We start from the raw sequence: 22176 nt of genomic DNA, 5'->3' as shown, positions 1-22176 counted from the left end.
GTCTCCATGGCTTCAGAGTGCAAAGCATTAAATTATTTTGGAGAATATATTTTTTTTAATCATATAATAGAATTCCTAAAAAATTACTCTAAGCTTAACCATAGTTACTACTTGCCTCACCCTAACCCTAACATTGACAACCCTAACCCTGACCTCTTAACTTTTACGTAACCTTAAACTTACCATTACCATTTAGGTCCCCAAAACATGACTAAACACACACACAAACACACATTTTGGACTGAGACAGACTGCACAAGGCATTTGGAAGCATTTCAAGGGACTTTGCGGTCTTTAGACGTTCTAACGAAACCCTAAAATGTTTAAGCTTCCATAGGAAGTGTCCGACCATGGTCTCCTTGCCTTCTACGGTATTTCGCCGATCCAAGAATTTAAGGGGGTTCTCACAAAATGATCATTGCCTCTGCATTAAAGGGTTTTGTATTTATAAAGCGCTTTTATAGTCTTGATCACCACTCAAAGCTCTTTACAGTACAGTTTTACATTCACCCACACATTCATACAGTGCATCTATTAGCAGCACTTTGATGTTCTATTGGAGGCAATTCGGGGTTCAGCATTTTGCCCAAGGACACTTCGGCATGCAGATGGGGAAGATTGGGGACCGAACTGCCGACCTTCAGGTTGGAGGACGACCACTCTACCACTCAGCCACAACCACCCCCCATAATGAGCCGCTCTCATAGGGCCCCACTCAGCTTGGGGAACCCAGGTAAAAGGCTCCAAAACATTACGTGAGTTTCCAAAATTAGAAATTACTGTGACTCGCATCTTCCTGCAGCCATCAGTCCAGACACTGCCCCTCGTTGTGAGTGAATGTGTCACACCTTTACTTCCACCACCACTTCGCATTTCACTCTGACCAATGCCAACGGACACAGGTAAGTGCGAGGGAAGCACTGTTTTCTGAGGAGATTAAAATGTTTGTTCATTCTAATCCCTCTTGTTTCTATTCTTTGTAAAGGGATTGAATCAGCTCTTATGTTTGCGCTGGTGAACTGATCACTAAGTGCAGACATGATCCTGTTGAACCAGACGAACAACAGCTGGGTGACAGTCATTCATTATGTTCAATTGCTTCAATAAACTAGTCAGTAAACATTGCTCCTCTCCAAAGATGAGGATATCACGTCAGTCTCATTAACAATGGAGGGTGTAATTGCTCATTGTCCTGACCAAGCCTGACACGTGATCTCCGGATGATGCAAAATGGAAAACAAACGTTGGAAGACAATTGTTTGCACCTTTTGAATGAACAGTGCAATTACAGGTGTGTCTTTCTCTTCACTCAGCTTGTTGCATGACAAGTTATGTTGTTCATGCTGCATCCCGTATTCACACCATCTAACGTGTGAGCTGTCGTACTCCAGTGGTTCAGAATTCAGTGTCTCTGAAAAACATATATCTTAAATTATATATCTTAGATTGAATTACTCTACTCTACACGTGACTTGATTAATAATCTGATATTTTGTGTTACCGGTGACCCCTGGTTTGAACCTTGTGCAGAACACAAACCCTTTTCCATCTTTAACAGCTTTTAGATTTTTTACAGCCACCATAAACTGTATATGCTTCATAGTTAGGGGATGTGTTCAGATAAGTAAAAGTAGGAATACCACAGTGTAAAATCACTGCAATTTAAGTTAAGGCCTTGCATTTAAAAGGGTAAAAGGAACAGAAGTATTGTCGTAAAGGAAGCAAATTTTCATATTTCTAATTTTATGACTTCATCATGTGATTTGGGTGAAACCTTTAACGTGAAAATTAAAGCAACACAATGAAACCTAAAATAGCAGCTTCTAATTTCTGGTACACTGACTTGGAACAAGAAGAGTGGCCAATCCCACTCAAACTGCTAATAACAGGCCCTGGAAAGTTCTGGAGTATTGCTGAGCTGTCGATCAGTTAAAAAGACTTCTACTGCTCTGGTGTCTTCCATTGCTGTGATCCACGCGTGAACGAGGAGGATAACGGTGGACATTTAGTGTATAAACATGGTGGAAATGAAGCAGTTCATAGTAGAATTTGAATGTCAGGACATACAAACACTTAAATGACACCAGAGGAGCAGTATGGAGGCGTTTTCTGTTTTCTTACGTTTGAAGCATTGGCAACCATTTACTTTAATTGTATTGTATTTGGCTGAATCACCGTTTACCCCTGAAATTCCACAAGGGATTTGTGAACTCAAAGTGGCCAGTAGATAATGACAGAATTTTCATTTTTGGGTGAACTATCCCTTTAAGGCCTTGTTTTGTTTCTCTACATAACAACACCTTATAACAGGGCTGGTCAACATGTGTGGCTGCAGAGGGCGCTGTTGCTCACTTAAAGTTGTATTGTGTTACTTTATCTGGCGTTACCTTTTCAAATAGTTTGTTTAGGCAAATCAAGTGCAGTACAAATTATCAGAGTGAATTCTAAAACCTTCTGTATTAAGAGAGGAAACCAAGCATAACAATCATTTTCAAGAGTTTTAATAATTTACTAAAAAAGAGTGTAAAAGTAACAGATCTCTCCCAGTAAAGTGGATCTGTTTGATATTCAAAGTGATGAGATGTAACAATTGTTTTTGCAAATTTGCCCTTGTCTGTACATTTGTGTACACTTTACTTGGCAATTCAACCTCTTGGCTGTAATCAAATGGGTTTTGCGCTGTATACTATATATATATATATAGATATATAGATATATATATTTATATATATCAAAAGCTCACAGCAAAAAAATACTTTGATATGAATCACTTGAAAGTAAACCAACCAGCATGAAATGTACAGCTTTAAGAAATTCCAAAAAACACAGCTGAAAAGTGTATATACAAACATGCTAGGAATCTAACAAAGAGCCGACCGGGTGGAGCTGGAGAGACAGGCCTTTCTAATGGTTTGCTTGACATCATTTCGGAGAGCCAATGAAATAAAGCTTCATTTTTAAATATTTAATTTCCTTGCAACGTTCAAATACCATGTTTTTTTCTATTGCCTATTTCAAGTCTTTTAGCAGAAGAGGAACACTTTATAAATATACAGTATACTGTATCTCCTGCATCAGTTTGTTTAATTTAAACATTTAAATAAAAAGATGTTCAGTATCTGTAAAAAATAAAAAAGACAGAACAACTCAAATGCATTTTCTTTGATAAATGTTCATACTGTGTGTCGGGAGATGGTTGTGTCCCCCAGCCTTATCATTAAGTGCCTGCTTGGAAGAGGTAATATATATTTATGTATATACATATAGCATATCAAATTCTATGACATGATATAATTTGTATAAATATGGCATCTTTACAATTGCATTAAAATGACAAATTTTTATTTCAGATCCCAAGACAATTAACTGTCGACCGGGAAAAAAGGCCTTGTTTAAGTTTCTCGTTTTCTTGTTTTAAATATTAAAAATAAGTCTCAATTCTTTGCAAATGTATGTCATACATTATAAACAACACATCTGCGCCTTAGCTGATCAAATATTTCCCATCGTGTTTCGTATCTACAACACTTTGGAAGGTGAGGAAAAAAGTGCCATTATCAAATGCTCCCTCTTTGGAGTAAATGAGGACGTTTGCCCTGTTCAGAGTAAAGGTAAGAGGTTCATCGACCGACTGCAAGTCCCAAGAAGCTCAACAGTGCAGCTCTGTACAAAAACATGTAAAAACATTAATGCGACATTGATGTAACAAAGCCATGGGCGTGTGTTGTCATGCCATTTTGCTGGTTGTACAACATGGAGTTAATGTGGCCCTGCACAGACGTCCCCTTTGCACAGGCGAGAATCAGACGCTGTCCCCTCTTGTCATCCACAGATGCTTCAAAATGCCACTGAGATGTGTCGCCCGTGTGGGACCTGGCGATGCTTCCATCAGCAGAGAGTTAACCTTGTGATATGTCAGTACAACGGGCAGAGTTGGACACACCCGTCTGTTTCTTCCTCAGAAAGCACCAGAACTGGCACAGCGTCAGTTTTGAAGGTACAAACTGGATTTCCACCGAAGCCGTGTTGAACCCAAACTTATTGTCCGAAGCATTTCACTTTTCCTTTTCATCACATGCCCCAGGAGAGTCTGACGTGCCCTGTCCTCTTTTTGGCCATTAGAAATGTATTTCTACCCACAAACAACAGAAGAGTTCTGGTGCTCTCTGGTGCCCGGTGGGAGGAAGTGTAGGCACGGAGGGAATAAACCGTCAGTCCCCTACAGATGTCCTTCAAGTCTCCACTGGCTAAAGCATGTTCAGGATGGCATTGTACATTTGGATCAGCACAGCCAGGTGGACAGGCAGGCAGGACTGGCGGTCTTGGGTGGCAGGCGTGCACGTCAGCCAGGAGAGGGCGTTGTACTGTTCCAATACAAACCTGTAATTGGAAAATATACAATTGAATCAAGGACAAATATTTATGTTGTAAAGATTCCTAAGTATAATACATCTACCCCATATTAATTTAGCAGAGTTATGACATTTTCTTGGTTTATAATTATAAAGTAATAATGTTATGTCATTGAATGTATTTATACAGGATAAGGAGTTGAGCCAAAGGGCTTTACAACCACAGTAAATGACAAACAATCCGAGTATGGATAGAAAGAATGTAAAAAAGAGGGACATTAACAGAATCAGGCTAAATTCAAATCTCTTGCAATCCACAGCCCATTCACCAGCAGTGCTGTACAGTCTGAGGGAGTAATATCTGTTGAATATTTACCTGAGCACATCAGAGGTGGTCTTTGAATCTAATGGGTGAGGGGTCCTCTTACTCTTGTCTGACACCAGCTCATCTGACTGGGTGATGGAGATATGGTGGTGGAGAGACGCCTGAAGTGAAGAGGAACAATGTAATGTTACATTTTGAAGCAGATGTTTCCCTATATATGTTTTTTGTATCCCTATCAGCACACACACACACACATGCAGCACTGCGAGTACCTTGAGGAAGAGCGGACACTGACTCTCAGCCTGAGGGCAGGAGGCCCAGAACCAGTGAGGGAGACCGTTTGCTTGTGCAGTGGAGACGTAGTAACCCAGAGCCAGTGGCTGCTGCTTCAGCTCCTCCGGTGGATTGTCCCTGGACAGCAGGCGCTCTCCCTGGCTCTGTAAACACACAGGAATGAATTCACTGAAGTAGTTCGCTCGCCAGAACTACCTGCGGTCTGAGCTGAACCTTAGAATTATGCTAAGTCATATATTCCTTGGTTAAAGAATGCAATCCTTGTAAATCCCAAAAGAAATATAGCATCATACTCTAAATTATAGTTTTAAAATTATACATACAGCTATAGAACCCTCATTTAAACAAGAAAGTAATGGTTTTGACTGACAAATCTCTTTTTTTTTTTGGTAAATTTTCTGCCTGCAGCTCAATGTGATAATTACACATACAGCACACGGAGCTCACATGTTCTACCTATAAGTTACTGATGTACAACTACACTTTGTCAGAGCCGTATCCAACCTGGCGTATTATAGGTTGTCAGCAAAGCTCTGTCTTCCCCTCGTGCCTCCGAGACAAATTCCTGTGCATCTATTATACTTGTCACGGCTCAAATTCTGATTCTAGTTTGATGAAGTGAAGTGTTAAGTGGTAATAAAGACCACAGAGAAGTATGCATTGTTGTTGCACCAGATTACACCTATAATAAGCAAGGAGGAGGCCAAAAAGGTCTAAACGTCAAATCATGACGTCTGAGTTCCAATAAAAAGTATGATTATAGTGTATGCTATTATTATTCTTATAATCAAACTCTGTGAAATCTGTGTTATTAAGTAACACAACCAGATCTTCTGAAAACAGTATCTCACTTCTCTCCTGTGCAGAGAGAGAGCAGCTGACAATCCCACAATTGTTAAAAGCAACGATTTAATGGTGAAATGCATAAATAAACTCTTTTCTTGTCCCATATGAAATGTATGAGTGTGCACATACCATCCTTGTTTCTCTGTTACTCTGTGTCATTTGCTACAACTGCAGGACGATTTCTCAGTTTACGCCAATCACTGACTCACCCTGGTGTGATTGAAGTTGGATCCCATTCCCATCCCGGAAGGAGAACCGGGCGAGGGCACGGGGGAGGTGTTGGGGGAAGGGTGGAGGTTCCCTGTGATCAGCATCATGTCGTGGCCGATGTCGTTCTCCAGCTCGTCGGGGAAAGGCAGATCAAACATGTCATCTGAGGGACGGGACACAGAAAGAACAGTTTCAGCACAGCCCCAGATGTTAATGCTGGTCATCAATAATGACACCTATCCAGGCTAAGGTAATTTCTCACAGATACAATTAATACAACATCTTTAGTGGAACAAATGGCACAATGATGCCCCCTGCTGGTACAAAATAATATCCAAACCATTCTAAAACCAGGATCTCAAGCGACAACCACAGTTTGACTATGATCCTGCTGAACGTTACCATTATTGTCCTCTGTAGGGTAGGAGCTGGGAGCCAGCTGGGTGGTGGAAGAAGTAGGGAAGACGAGGATGTGAGTACAGGAAGCGTCCTGAGGTGTGTTCAGCTGCGACGTCTGCAGGTTCAGAGCTGTGCTGCGTCCAAACACTGAGCCCATGGTCACTGCATCTAGACACACACACAGACACACAGCACAGGTCAGGTCACTGTGTTACTGTTGTGTTAACATGATACTTAACTAGTGCACGGTACCATCTAATACTTAAATCAACGTAATTATGACCACAAAGATCAGAGTTCTAATCGTCTTTTAAGAAAGACAAAGTGGACGGATTACTAACCAGGCATGATGACAAAGGAGCCCTGTGGCTCCATGGCTACCAGGCAGGCGCTGAGAATGCTGGGAGATTCGGCAGCTGAGATCCCACACATGCGACAAGCCTCCCTCAGCTGGCGCCCTATTGAATGGAGGGAGTGTTCCCCGAGCAGCGAGCTCCAGTCTGGTAGAGAAACAGAGAGGGAGGTGAAAAGTCTTTTAATGAATCATTCCCCAGTTAAGAGACATCAATACATTAAAAGAGAATTAAAAAAATGGTAGAACAACTATAAAACACTTTAAAAGAAGATAATAAACTAATAATTTGATTATATGATAATCAGTTTGAGTTTTTTTTTTATTATATCACTCACCTTTTAGCTCCCCATGACCGAGTCTGCCTAATCGACCAATCACAATCCTCCATGGCACTGAGGTCATCTGGATGATGCCAATACACCACTCCCACATCTTCTGCAGTCCCATCTTCCTCGCTGAAACCTTTGGACGCCGCGCTCTGAGGAGAAACATATAACAATGTGAGATATAAGAGGTCATAACATTAAATCGATGTTGTGCAAGAACAGCAAAAGTTGCACAAAACTCAGATTGTAAACGACTCTAACTCACCTATTGGGTACGTCAATGTTGATGATACAGGACTCCAGGAGCTCCCCCTGCCGGTCAGTGCAGGAGACCAGGATCCAGCGCTGGTCATGTGATAGGCAGTATCCTACATAGAGGACGTTGTATCTGGGAGGGATCTCTGCCCAGATCTCTCCTTGTTCTGGCTGCTTGGGACGAGCAGGAGTAAGGATGAACGGAGCCGTGTAGAGCTGCAGCGGGCTCGGATGCTGGAGGAGGAAAAGAACAAAGTGTGAGCAATGACTTTTAGTTTATACTCATACAATGATGTGACTTATGCACTTTTTTTATACTCGCCTCTGGACCTTTAAGCACAGAGTTGACAGTGGACACTGGTCCAAAGCCAGTCAGGGACTTGATGGGTGCTTGCTGGGGCAGCAGACGTCTGCACTGGGAGTAACAAGAGAAGGCCATGGAGCGCAGGTGCTGCAGGTACAGGTGACTCTCCCCGCTGGCCGGCTGCAGGAGATACTGGCATGGCACCACCTGCATGAAGTAAAGACAAAGGATTGTGATGATCTCAAGAGCGAGAGCAACTTCTGTTCGACACAATCCGGTGTGGATCTAAGAGCGTTCGTACCTGTAGCACCAGTGCAGGTCTCATCACCTCAGGCAAAGTCTGGAGCATCTCTGTGTAACAGCGAAGGAGCCCAAGTAGCCAAATGCTACCGGCCTCTACCTCGTCGCCCTCCTCTTCCTCTCCGCCTTCACCTCTGGCTGCACTTGAGCTGACAAAAGCATCCACTATGTAAATGACAACCGCTGGTGGGTTGGCGTGGCTGTCCACTGAGTCGGCCAGGGTGGGGATGCCGATTCGAGCCTGCTCTGCAGTTCTGGAAGAGAGCAAGAGAAGAGAGAAGTCGTACTAGTTCAGACTCGAGGAGCAATAAGGGAGATCAGGTAATTTCCAGAGATAACTCGGGTCTTACAGCTCAGGGGGTTCTGCTGGTGTGTTAGCTGGTGGCGTGGCGCTAGAAGACCCCTTCGAGTCGCTGGTTCCTCCTTGAGTGGTCTCCCCTGTCGGGCCTGAGGTCGCTCCAGCTGGGGTCGGAGCGCTTGCCGAGCTGACAGGACCTTGAGCTTGCTCTCCTTCAGGAGCCCAGGCTTGAGTCGGGCCAGACGAGGCCGGCTGGACTGAGGACGTGTTGTTAACGGGAGTCTGGACTGTGGGAGGCAGCAGGAGACTGCTGTCCAGGGGCAGAGCTGAGAGCTGGGGACCTGAGAGGAGGATAAACATCTCTTTCATCAGTTTACATCTAACAGAAGTGGGTTTGGCATGGAGAACGACCACAAAATACACAGTTTTATGGTATTTGAATGCTCATGCAGAAACACAATATTGCAATGCAAAACAACACTGTGGCAGACGGGAGGAGCTACGGAAGCCCAGGAGGCAAGGAAGGGCTAAAGGGCAGTATGGTCATTTAATAATGAAAAACAATTTTGGAAAAATAATTCCATAAACAAAGAAAATGATACAAATCTAAAATGATGACTTATATATGCTAATATCTGTTCACTAAAAACGGAAACAAATAAAATGTAAATATTCTCACCTAGCTGCTGCTTGCAGGCGTAAGCATAGAGCTTAAGTTTGCTGAGGTTGTCGTTGTGCTGCTGTCCAGCCCAGGGTCCAGTCAGCCACTGCTCCACATCGAGCTCCTCCAGCTTCTCCGGCTCCACGTCCTCCCCCACACGCACGAGACCCTCCCTGGAAACCTTGGCCAGAGGACGGTGCTTCCCAAGGCGGCAGGTCTGGGAACGAAGTCAAGATAACAGTTCATTCTCTCCTTAAAGACGTCAATCACAATAAACCTTCATCGGGATGTTCCAAATGTGTGTTTCCGAGATGACCTACCTCGTAAACAGCGCTGAGCTCCTGGAAGAAGGCCCGGGCGGCGACCAGCAGGGAGGGGCTGTTGGGGCACAGCACCAGGTAGGCCACGTCCCGCTGCCCGCCGTACGGCTCCAGTAGCAACTTCTCCCAGAACGGTAATGCTAAAGGGGACAACGCTAAAAACTCCTTCTCTCGGTCGTACCCCAGTAACACCGTCGGGATGGGTAAGGGCTCCGGGGACTCTTCCGAACCTTTGACAAGTAGAAATAAGGATATTTTTTAGTTTCCTGCAACCTGACAACGTCCCTGAGACTGTAAGGGAAGTGTGTGAACTGTCTCACCGTAGGAACCTCTCCCAGCCATCTTATGGAACTGCTGCCAGGTGAGCGGGCCCTGAACGTGTTGGATGTTTTCCCAGGTCCGTCCTGTTCTCTTCTTCTGGATGGCGTCCTGCAGGAAAGGCTGCAGGGACAGCAGCATACGAACCATATCCTGGGACGACAACTTGCTCATCTCCACCACTATGGAGACACACACACACGCATCAAACAGTGGATGATCAGTAAATCATTGGTTGACTTATGGTAGTTTGTGGCAGATGTTATTGAGATCCCTTCTATGGCAGCTGAGCTTCTTACCATTAGTGTGCGGCCAGGAGTGAAGAGCTGTACTTCTGACAACAGCTGGATCTACTTTCCCTCCTGTGGAGTTATCCACGTACTGCAGCCCCTGTTCCAAGGCATTGTAACACTCCACGCAGGCATCACTCCCGTCTGCCCACTGCTTCTCAGACATCCAGCTTTGCACCAGCGCCCCCCTGCGGCCGTGACAGGAACAGCTGAGAGGGAGGTGCAGTGCTGTCAGGGAGGAAATGGGCTGGGAGCACTGCTCCTGCAGAAGAATCATGACCGCTGGCGATGCCGGCGCCGCGTCCTGAGGCCGCTTGGCCCTGGGGTCTCTCATCGTTGATTCCCGCCGGCAAAGAGCCAGCCTCCTCTCGGCTGCCCGGCCCACCTCAGAAGTCCGACCGTAAATATCCAGCTCGTCCTCCAGGAAGAGGCCCGTGCCGTGGGCCAGCCGCCGGTTCACGATGGCACTGAAGCCACACATACAACGGTACTGATCTTCGCAGGTGGAGTCGGGGATGTACACCCCCACATCTGCTCCTTTGACATTCATATTGCAGGCACAGATACAGCAGCTGTCAAAGTTGCGATCCTTGAAGACATTGAGGACGGAGTCTGACAGGAGCAAGATGGAGTACAGGCTGTGGGCCTCGGGCAAGGAGGGTCCTGGCCGGGCCTGGGGCTCGAAAGAGCTGAGAGGCATGCTGGTGGAGGCAGGTGAGCTGAGCTCGGTACCGTCCTGCTTCACCGAGCCGTGACCAGAGCTCGCCGCGTTGATACCCCGCGGCGTGCGAGGGGTGCGTGGGGTGGGCACGGAGAAGCGGGGCGTGGCAGGAGACGGGAGGATGCCGACCGTGGTGCCCACAGAAGCAGAGTTGCCGCTCATCTGGGCATACTCCTGGTCTGTGACGCTGGGGACGTTTCTGGAAAACGCACAATAAAGGAAACAAACACACATGGTCAGATAGAGAAAGAAGATTATTGTGAGTCTCTGGCGATCGGCTCTTTAAAGGTCACGATGCTGTTTTACACCTGAACAGAGGAAAACCCTCAGAGCACTGCAACTCTCAAAAGAGGCTAAAAAGTCACACATTCATCCTTCAGAAACCACATAGTCCTGCACAACATTTATAAAAGGTTTAAAGATAATGACATGATGAGATTATGAGATGTTCTGCTTATGATCGCTGACAACTCACGTGTATCCATCCTTGATGAAAGGGTTATTCTGGGGATGCATGACTGCAGGGAAATGCTCCATTTTGGGCATGAGGGCCCAGGATGGACGGTAGTAACACTGGTCAGGAAGCTTGAGTGGTGGTAGAGTCTGGCTGGGTAGGCAGGACAGTGGAGCAAACATGGAGGAGCCTATCTGTGGCTGGATTAGAAGGAAGAAATATAAGTTTGTGTTTCAGTAACAAAGACACACGATGCATTATACAGAACTGAGCACGAGTGGAGTTGTGTGCCAGAGGCTGCTAACTCCTAATCTCGCTGTCACTGTCACAAATCAAAATAAAGTTGTGACATCATTTTTTTGTGGGGACTATTTTCAGCAGCAGTTAATGCATTTGTTGCTCTAGTTACTATTTACAGAAGCAGGGGGTGTGTATGGAATATCACTACAATAGTCAACAAGAAAATAAACTGCACCCAGTGCAACACTGAAGCTCACTGGTGCACATGGAGCTCTAAGGCAGAGTAATAAGCAGCTCATGGCTTGATTACAAAAGCGATAAAGCCAATGTGGTAGTTTTCTTTTCAAGCTTTACTCCTAAGTCATTTATTTATTTTGGTTATTCTGCTTAATTTGTTCAAGTCGGTTAAATCCAAAAACAAATTACACACTTACGACATATTCTATGAACAGACAAGCAGGAAGAAGAAAATTATTATATTACCTTTCCCTTTCAAATAAATAACATAACTTTAATACAGATGGCTATTCCTTTTCATTCACTTTATTTTCACATCAATTATACATTAATGAATAGCCTTCTTCATAATATAAATAATACTCAATAAGTATTATTATTTATACTCATTTTGTTTTAGCAAAATGTTAAATCATTTCACAGAGAAATTCAATGTTTCTCTAAAATGTCGTCAATTTGAATTTCAAATCAAGATCAGGTCCTGTTTGAATGTTTCACATGTTGAGTTTGAGGTAAAGATGCCTATTGTTCGGAGGAGCTTGTTTTCCGTGCACAGATGCACCTAATGCTGTCCACTAAGTGCAGTCGACTATAATTAGCATCTCCCAGCTCACGGAGCCTGCAGTCAGTGCCGATGTCTGACTCACAACACACAGAGAGTTAATTAGCCAGGATCAGGTATCAGTGAAACGATTCCAACATGAAGAGCCTGACCAGTCGCTCGGTCAACAACCACTTGTCCTGACTTTCCCTTCATGACATAAATCTATGGATTTTTGAATAATCAGAGTAGTAGTGTAATTTCCTCTCAAAACGGTTGATGCACAAAGCTCAGTCTGCTGCTTTATGTGTTGATAACTCGCCCCTCCTCACCTTGAGATCCTCCTGCCTGGGGCTGGCCATGCCCTCGTCCATCTCCATCCTGTACTCATTGAGGTGCATGGCAGCTAGAGTCGCCATGTGGTCGGCTGCTCCGCTGGGTGGGGGGGGCTCTTGGCTCGGGGTGTCCCGATACGTGGTGATGGGGGAGAAGGCCGGGTGCTGCTCTAGAGAGGGCGGGGTGGGAAACATTCGCTGGAGGTCTGCTACTGCTGAAAGGAGAGAGACAAGGAGATGAGGAGACGGGGAGGAGAGACAAAAAAAAAAGAGAGATTCACAGAGGTTTAATAAGATAAAGAGTTTGTAACTTCCATTTCCCAATAAATATAACCACACATGGAAGTATGAATAGAGTGGCTGTGACAAAAAACGGTGACTAAAATGTTTTTAATCGAGAGCAACTGAATATGCATCAGTGTGACTCACTTGATGGATAAGGTACTGCAACTCTCCCTTCCTTCCCATGGGGGCGATCTTCAGTCGACAGCGGCTGCTTTGTTGAGTGCTGGTTGGGGTAAACAGTTTACAAATGATTACACACAAAACGAGAGGATCTTCACTGCTTCAGAAAATTAAACTCAAAATTATACTAAGACCTAATATTAGTGCAGCCGCTCATATTTAAGTCATGCAGGTCTATAATATACATAAACTCTGATGTCTCACCCCCAGCTCATCCTCGTCTTCATCAAAGATGTTGTCGAGATCAGAGATGTTCACCACCAGATCTTTTTCTCTGGTCAGAGAAGGATTCGCTTTGGCAGCTGCGTCGTCCGGACTCGATTCATCTCCAGCGACACAGTCATCTTCAGACAAACAGTTTAATGTTAAACATCCCACTCTCAAATATGGATTTCATTTAGTTTCCTGTTGAAAATGTTTATGATGACTGTGCCTCACCTGATTTTGGTGCCGAGTTAAAAATGGACATAGCGTCTTTCCCATCAGGCAGCACTCCATTGCTGGTGATTTCTTCTCCCTGGTGAGAAAAAAAAGGAATATTATCAGTTCAGTGCAAGACTTTTTTTTATAGAATCCTAAATGTGTCATGGGCATTAAAATTTAAAGCTGTGATATATGATGTTTTCAGCCACTGGAGGGCATCAGAACTAAACCCTGAACACAACTCTGACACACTATCATCACTTTTTAAGTTAAGCTGGCGAATGTGTTTTCATATAGTTGTTGGTTTCTACATCAAGCAGATATACAGCAGCATTAGCATTCATCTGCTGTGCGCTTGGGCAGCTGGCTAACGTTAAATCCAATAGTCTTTTAGCTCTTGTTCTTTGTCGTGCACAAAATCTTGTGGGTTGTAAAACCAAAACAATGAGCTGAGAGTCACTGTAAAGATCTGAGTTCTAATGAGAAATGCAGGTGATACTTCTCTGTGGGTTGATCACTATGACAACAGTGCACCTTCGCAAATAATCATGTGATCCATACTAAAATAATAGATCTAATCATTTTTTTCTGAATCTCTGTGACTGCGTGTGTATTTCTACCTTGGCCTTTTTGCTGGGTTCTCGTCCTTGGCCCTTTAACCGTTTGGAAGAGGAGAAAGTGTACTCGATGTCTCCTTCCTTAAAGTCGTAGGGATCCTCCCCGGGCTCGCGTAGTGTCTCCACACCCGGCTGCTGGAACAGCCCCAAAGTGTGGATGTGTTCCTTCACCCTCTCCTCTGAGATTTTAAACCTCTTGAGAGTCTGTGTGTATAGTCTGGAGAAAACAAAGAGACAAAGTGATCATTCAGTCTGTGTTAATAGTAGGAATTCAGTCTTTCTGTTTTGTCTTCTTCAATATATTCAAGTATAATGTCATATTTCTAGAATAACTTAATTGGATGAGTCTGAGCTCCGTATTTCCAGTAGCCTTGGATCTCCTTCTATATTCTTGGCTACTACGCTCTTTCATCATTCTTCTATCAACTACACCGACCCACTCCTGTCATGTCTCTCCTACCTCTTTAGCGGAGCTCCTTCCGTGAATGCCTCCGTCTTCACTTCCTCTAATTTATCAGCGGGGAGTTCGGGGGGTCTGGAGTCAGTCTTATCAGTTCTGGGCGTCCTGAAGCCTCTCCACCAGGCAGCCCCACTCTCCCTCTGCCTCAGCAGAGCTGTATACACAGCTGTCTCGCTGCTAATCAGCCCCAGACCTGACACTCCGTCTGGACACATGGGCATATCCACAGGCCCGTCCAGAACCTCTGGGTCCTGCACCCGGGGGTGCGGGCTGAGCGTGGGAGGTAGCGGAGACATCGGTGAATTGAGGAGGGACTCTGCAGCTTTCCTGGAGAGCGTTTTGGGATATTTGCAAGTCGGCAGCGCGGCCAGAGGCTCCATGGATGGCTCCAGCGCCACGAGACCCCCGAGCTGGGGCCCTCCTGGCGAGTCCTGTTCCAGAGGGGAGTCCTGGGTGACAGATAGTCGGTGGTGGAAGGACATCATGGCTGGCCTCTTGGACTGTTTGTCCGCCTTCTCTGTCTTCTCACTTGTCTTGTGTTTGGGCAGCGAGGGGGGGTATAATGACGGGCCGGAGGTCTGAGTGGGGTTGGCACTGGTCTGGGTGTTGGCACTGGATGTGTTGGTCAGGTTTAGCTTCTGCTGCCTCACCCTGTAGCGAGTCAAGAAAAATACCCAAGATTACAATCAAAATGAAGAGTCTTGTTTTAAACAAACGTATTATTTGTGTTTTGAATGAGCCTTCTTATAATCATAAAAGTCTTCAAAAAGATGAGATATCAGAAGCGCTTTTGCTTCATTATCAGAGTCCTTGAGCTGCAAAATCTCCCACTGACATTTTTTACTGGTCATTAAAAAAAAAGAACAGGTTGAGTAATTTTCAAAATACAGGATTTTTACTCTATTGTGCAAAACATTGACAGACTTTGATTTAAATTAATCTCAGAGTGACACTATGTTTGAAGATGCTTAAACATGCTGAAGGGCATTCAAACTTATCAATTACTCTGCTATCATCAAAAATACGACTAATCTTGACCTCCACATATATTTGAAGACTGTATGTTATATGTTGGCATTGCTTGAAAAAGTTAAAATCCTTGAACATCTCTTTATTGGAGCATCCGGGATTTGAAAGGCCTTTTATCAAAACCTATTTCTTTTGTGATGAACATGAAATCCGAGCTCAGATACTGTACATGTGACGCTGATATCGAACAGCTTGGCTGCAGCTCTGTTCTACCTGGAGCAGCTGCAGGGCGCTCTCGCTCCCAGATCATTGAAGTCCCATGTGGTAACTCCATTTGGCACTTCCTTCTTAGGCGTGGAGTCAGATGGTGGATTCGGTCTGCAGGGAACAAACAGATCCATGAGGGCTGCGGCTCGACTGAAATCGCCGCACTTCAGCGATAAACGCACCAAACAGAGTAGACAAACTTGGTAATGGTTCAACGTACACATTCTGAGGCTGGCTGAGGTAGCACTCCCTCCAGGCCTGATGCACCACCTGACACGTGAGTTTCTTCCCAGAATGCTTTGGGCTGACGCTAGCGACCCCCATGCTGCTGTCCATTGTGGGAACACTGGAGACAGAGGTCACAAAGCCACTGTCCGCTGAAACGATAAAAGGTGGAACACACATTTAAATACTGGACTTGACGCACTTCTGCCATGATGCTTAATGTCATTTTCTTTTACTGGATTTGATAATTTTGGGAAACGTTCTGGAAAATGTAGCTACACAAAATAACACAACAAATGTATCTTCAAACTAATGCATTTCCGGTACCTTTTTATGTGATGTGTCTATTTGTCAATCAATCTGCACAATGTGGTATCTAATGTTCTAAGTGTGCGTTTCTGTTACCGGAGCAGGGCTGTTCCGGGGACGTTGGCGGCGTGAGCGGCACGCTGCAGTGGTTCGATTCCCTGCTGAGGCCCTGAGCCACAGGAACAGGTGGAGGCTGCTCCACCGGTAGGTCCCCCTGGGCAACCAGCACAAAGGCAGCTGGGTAGGTCATCCTCACTCCACCTATGAAGATAAAAGAGAAGAGATTTATTTGTGATTATGAAACAAGAGGATGGCCGCTGCTCACTTTTAACGCCAAGATTTATTTAAACTGTCAAAATAGGTTATTTCTTTAACTTGCCCTTAGAGATATCAACACCCTCCCCATTGTCTCTATTCATATATATTTTGCTGAAGAAATGATATAGGAACCAGACATTCCTGATATTGAGTGGCAGCAGCTATATAATTACATATATCCTATGGATTAGCTCTTTATCCACTGATGTGATCACACACTTAGTGGTCATATAAAACATATGATCTTAAATCCCTTTACACTCACAGCTCGACTCCAGTTTCAGGCAGCACATCCAGACAGGCTTTCCTCTTTAGATGTAAAAGCCACTGGTATCCATGGGAGTTTTGATTATAATCAGGTCAAACCAATGCTCTGGGATCAGACTGATTAGACAAAGCTGTTAAAGTAACTCCCTGCGGCTTCTGCAACGACTTCCCTATCGCTCCTCTCTCCGTCTCTCCTCCTCTCTCCCCTTGCAGTCATTTCCTCTTTTCCTCTCCGAGACGTGCTAAAAGACTAAAAGGATCACTGCAGCAGAGGTACATTTCAATAGCTGCCCATACACTGCTACATCAGCTCAATCTGCCAGAGTCCACATGGAGACCGAGGGTAATCCATGTGATGTTGATCCCTTAGTGTTTGCTTTAGCAGAGCAACATCACCGTGGTCTAATGGGCTTTTGTTACTCTTCTACTGCTGTGCAATCACACAGTGTGACGTTCAGAGCGTTATTCTGCTACTGGAGATGCATTTGTTATGTTCCCCACAGAACATGTTGACTTTCTCCTCACCTACGATGACCTCCACAGCCACGTGACTGTTGGGACCGTAAGCCTGACTTGCTTCCTCTTTCTCCTTCTCCTTCTCCTTCTCCTTCTCTCCGCCCCCCTCTTTCTGCTGGAGCACCATGGGGTAGAAGTAGCTCCAGTCCTCCATCAGCTTCCGTACGGCCGGGTCACTCATCTTGTAGGCCTGACCGGTGAGAGTGCCACTCAGACCGTACGGACTCAGGATCACTGCAGATGGAGAGAAAACACACATGAGGGGGTTTCTGGTGCTAGTTCACCTTAAAGATTTCAATGACATGTAGACAAGCAGCTGAGAAGTACAGTGGGTTTTCAGAAGGCTCCTTTAACTTTTCAATAAACTTACATTATTTCATATTTTGGTTATTAAGTGGCCAATTAAAAATAAAAGAGAAGCTTATTACTTTTAAAGAGAGTTTATATTCTTGCTCCACTTTATTTAACACTTTTGTTTCGTTTTTATCTTGTTTAGTTCGTTTAACCTTGTTTAGATATGCTATTGAAATAAGTTATTAGTATTATTATTATCATTACACTCCACTAGAGTTTATTTATTCAATATTTATGGTCACTTTTAGTTTGCCGAAAAAATATTTTATTAAACATGCAAGCGCATTAAAACGAAGAATTTTAATTAATCAAACCTTTCTAGAGGTAAAGTTAACCTCACTTAAACCAACTTCAACAGTTTATTAATATACATATGGATAATAATAATAATCTGTATCTTTCTCAATGCATTTACTGCCATGAATTCATCCTCCACTACTGCTAATTTGTTAAATGCACATGTTTGGACAATGCAACACTTGTTCATCACTAGTGTAACACATATCGGCTTGTACTTCATTGCTGTGCATTCTCACTGAACATCGTTCACAGTTTTGTTGCTGTGCACATAAGCCCTAGAGGAAAACAATGGTTTGGTGGTGTTACCTTGCACTGGCGTAATGGAGGTCTGCACAAGACGGATGTGGTGCTCTGTGATGTGGTACGCGGGCTGGTGCTGGGCGATCTCCACGCTGGTGCACACGTTGCTCTCCCCGTGGAGGAAGAAGGTGAAGGAACATGACAGGTGTTCACTGGGGACAGAGGACGGCAACGGTTTAAATCAGGAGGGCAAAGAGAGAAGGAAGCAGGGCAGAGAGTTTACATCTCCTGTGTGTCGGCTGTGAGCTGATCATGATCATCTCTGGGTATCATAAAAACAAATCAAATGGCAACATGAACCCGCACTGTAAAAACAATCTGTATGAGAATTAACCTTCAGACAACTGTTAGCATATCTAAACTGACACTTGAATTGAAACAAAATTCCATTTATTTATGTAAAACTTCAGATGAAATAAACTGATAATTCAATTCTATTGGAAAAACAAATGTACAATGTGAATGCAGTCTTTCAGGAAGTGCAGTGACAGACGAAAAGTACAATTATCCAAACACCAATTTAGAGGCCACACTAAAAATGTGTCTTGTAAAAGCCTCGCGTTGATCATCTTCATCATTTCCCATGTAGGCTCCTTATTGCAGATATAAATCCTCATTTGTCCATGACTGATTGTGGTGACAACATGTTTACATATGCACAGCTCTCTTTATTACACAGCTCAGGCATAGTTCATCATGCATTCTTCTCTTTTTTTAATCATAGAGGAGTAATTGTTGGGGCGTTATTGCAATCTATATACCAGTGGGCGGGCTGGACATCATTAACTACCAACACAGCTTCACTGATGTATATTTTTAATCTATAAAGCTCCTTACCATCTTGGTTTATATATATCAGACTGACAATAAAGTCAGCAGGTACTGTAATCTCCTTGTGATTGCCCTGCTGCCTATGCAATATCTCCTTTGCCCTGAGGGAGCCGGACCTCCATTTGAGCCGTAATGGATCATCAAATTCAATAAAATGGTCAGTTCCAGAGTTACTCATGGACAGAGCTAAACAGTCATGAGGGAGCCAAAAGATCTTGTGGCCTCAACCGCAGCCGCCTCCAGGTGGCGCTGAGCGCACCTGAAGTGAGAGGAGGCCAGTGTCTCTGCTTAATCAACATTCCTGATGCTGGCAGAGAAAAGCATACCCTCCTAACAGCAGGTGGTTCGAACACAGGTCTGCACAACTACAGGAGGAAGAGCAGGGCTGAGGCACATACGTATGCATACACAGGACTGCAACACACACCAGGCGCACAAGCACATGTCGCCCTCACACCTACAGGCGCACACAGACACACACAGACACAAACACAGCAGCAGCAGCAGTTCATCATCTCCACAATTCACATCTCTACAAAACATGAGTCAAAATGCTTTCAATGTCACTGCCCTCCAACCTCGTCCTCAGTGCATCATTACACCATAAGAAGAGCTATATATAGCTGCATAGGGAAGCTCAGGGGAACAGCTGCGAGTCAAGAGTACCAGTCGAACTCAGTGCCACGCACATGTGCACAAACAACCACCGTTTACATTCGAGCATCTTTAGGATCTCGCATGCAAAATGACCCCATTATCCTCAGAGTGTAAAGACATACGCAGAGAGATACAACATTTCGTTACCAAATTTTCCTTTGTTTCATTTACTGAATGATTTTCTTTATCTTTTACACTTTGTGTTATATTTACATTACCGACAGCCCTGCACAGTTTGCATAGGGCTGTGAAATAAAGCACACATTAGAATGTTTGTCCCTCTCCTGTTGATTATTCTGCTTATATTGGTATCATGCTGCATATTCTTTAAGGGCTGCGCGACGATGATTGGGACTGATGTGTGTAGAAAAACACTATACCTTTAAGACTCCTCATAAAACTGCAGCCTTCACAGGGAATCATAGCTTTATCTCTCTGTCTCTGCTTTAAAATCAGGCAATGATCCAACAGAAGTAGGAGCTGGCTCCCTCTGTGTTTCAGCTGATACAACCATTTATTCTACCTCGGTACTTTTAATTGACCTGATACACATCCTGTATTTTGTTGCAAAGTCTAACAAAGGCTACTGAATACAATAATTGAAATATTTCAATATTGTGTGGAGAGGGAAAAGGTACATTTGCTACACAAGCAATCGGTATAACCAGCAACGAATGTGCTGCAATTATGACCTAAGATTAATTATGAGCGCCATAAAATGCAATTAAATGTGGTGGGAAAAGCAGAAGTAGAAAAAGAGCATTAAACTGTAGGCTGACGCAGCTGGGAGATTGATGCTCCCTGTCCTTTTACAAAGGGCATTTTCCTGCACAGTAAGCTGGTGTGAGTGTGTGGACACACTGGGCTTCTTGCATCCTCCGGGACATTTGTGCAGTCGGCAAGTGGACGCGCTTGTGCGTGTGTGTGTGTGTGTGTGTGCGTGTATAAGCGTGTGGGAACAGCGGACAGAGATGTGAGGCAGCTGTGTGTGATGGGCTGTATGAGTACAGGTATTAATAAATGAAGAGGAGTGATGGCTGAGACTCGCCTCAGGGCTGACAGTCCTGTTGAGAGATAGAGAGAGGAAAGAAGAGAGGGAAGGGGAGAGTGGGGGGTGGTTGAGAGAAAGAAGTGAGAGTGAGAGTGGGAGTGAGACGAGGAAGAAGGGAGGGAGGAGAGAAGGGAAAGAAAGGACGGCGATGGAGACAGAGTGAGTAGCAGAGGTTAGGAAGGAAATGCTGGGATGAGACAGAGACAAAAAGGGGAAATAGAGGATTAGAGAGGAAATGAGGAGGACAAGGAAAGAAGGATACAGTATAAAGAGCAAGATGAGTGTGAGAAAAGAAGAGGAGGTGAATAATTCAGTGCCACGCACTGCAATTGCTGCACACATATCGATGAGATCAGAGTTTTAATGGGTGGCTACTGAGCACAATTTTATGGTGAAATCAATCAGGGAATGTAGAGCTTGAGAACACAGAGACATCACATGCTGCCCTTGGGTGTGTGTGCGTGTGTGTGTGTGCATGAGTGTGAGTGTGTGTCTATTTCATTTGGCTATATATTTACAGAACAGCCTACGCTTGTACTGTGCGACACAGCTATCAGCACAAATTCAAGTACATTTAGGGTATTATGTAAGCAAATGTGCAAATGCTGTGTGCATGTGAGTGTATATATCTTATAACAAGACGTGAACATACATATGTATACAGAATATGCATGCATAAATGCCACTATAAAAATGCATTGTGTGTTAGGTTCATGTGTATTTTCACCCCATCCCCATGCTGCCAGCCACCAAGCATGAAGAGCTGGTTAAGGTTTGAAATTCACCATGGATTTCACACACACAAAAAAAACACACACGCGCATGTGTCACACACTAAATAACAATGGTTGTCTTGCCTGTCAGGCTGCTCTCTTGTCAAACCCAGTGAGAGAAAAAAAAGATAAAGCAAGATTACATAAAAGAAGATGGAAAAGAACAAACACTAAAACACACACAAAGCTTCTGTTTCCACTTTCACATGCACCTAAAGATTACAATCTGAAAAATGTGTTTAGAAATCATTAACTACAGTCACATGCGCTAAGCAGGCATGATAGCATATTCTTAGATTATCTCAGATAAGGGGATTAATCTGCTTAGGTTGCGCCTTAAATTCTCTGTCACCACAGCGGCGCTATTATGAGTTATCTTCATCCTTCATCGCCTCTTGTCTTCTAACCCTTCCTACACAATCTCAACGCATCTCTCGGAGACACAAGAGCGTAGCTGCTATTCCGGTGTGTGTGGACAGATGTAGACGCTGTTTATCCTCTTGTAAGCTCTTGTGAGCAGCATGTATACACTTTTTCCCCGTGCACTGGCACAATAAGTTCATTCCATACAAACAAAATCCTACCCAACGTTCATAATACACTCAGGCTTATGCAGGTGTGTGCTTATGCCCCTGCATGCATACATAACGCGCAGCCACACGCCACTATTAACACGAGCATGAGGGGAATTCA

At 44.3% G+C, this 22176-nt stretch overlaps 1 protein-coding gene across 1 annotated transcript in view; it reads right to left on the bottom strand.

Annotated features, from left to right (window-relative positions):
* Positions 1–2485: 2485 nt before the first annotated feature.
* Positions 2486–22176, bottom strand: part of LOC133011131 (mediator of RNA polymerase II transcription subunit 13-like) — a 75404-nt gene continuing 55713 nt past the window's right edge. The window contains exons 5-31 of the mRNA XM_061078840.1: positions 18178–18323; positions 17227–17451; positions 16213–16377; positions 15803–15959; positions 15589–15693; positions 14347–14997; positions 13890–14103; positions 13285–13363; positions 13051–13190; positions 12811–12889; positions 12379–12596; positions 11050–11228; positions 9863–10773; positions 9566–9745; positions 9246–9475; positions 8944–9142; positions 8317–8605; positions 7968–8220; positions 7685–7873; positions 7373–7596; positions 7117–7259; positions 6768–6926; positions 6430–6594; positions 6027–6190; positions 4950–5114; positions 4729–4838; positions 2486–4380 (exon numbers count right to left, since the gene is read on the bottom strand). Of these exons, the coding sequence (XP_060934823.1) occupies positions 4248–4380; positions 4729–4838; positions 4950–5114; positions 6027–6190; positions 6430–6594; positions 6768–6926; positions 7117–7259; positions 7373–7596; positions 7685–7873; positions 7968–8220; positions 8317–8605; positions 8944–9142; positions 9246–9475; positions 9566–9745; positions 9863–10773; positions 11050–11228; positions 12379–12596; positions 12811–12889; positions 13051–13190; positions 13285–13363; positions 13890–14103; positions 14347–14997; positions 15589–15693; positions 15803–15959; positions 16213–16377; positions 17227–17451; positions 18178–18323 (5872 nt within the window). The 3' untranslated portion in view covers positions 2486–4247. The remainder of the gene's footprint in view (positions 4381–4728; positions 4839–4949; positions 5115–6026; positions 6191–6429; positions 6595–6767; positions 6927–7116; positions 7260–7372; positions 7597–7684; positions 7874–7967; positions 8221–8316; positions 8606–8943; positions 9143–9245; positions 9476–9565; positions 9746–9862; positions 10774–11049; positions 11229–12378; positions 12597–12810; positions 12890–13050; positions 13191–13284; positions 13364–13889; positions 14104–14346; positions 14998–15588; positions 15694–15802; positions 15960–16212; positions 16378–17226; positions 17452–18177; positions 18324–22176) is intronic.

Source organism: Limanda limanda, chromosome 1 (genome assembly GCF_963576545.1).
Source record: "Limanda limanda chromosome 1, fLimLim1.1, whole genome shotgun sequence".
NCBI classification, from domain to species: Eukaryota; Metazoa; Chordata; class Actinopteri; order Pleuronectiformes; family Pleuronectidae; genus Limanda; species Limanda limanda.
The sequence above is the reverse complement of the archived record's forward strand: the minus strand, read 5'-3'. Positions and strand labels throughout refer to the sequence as shown.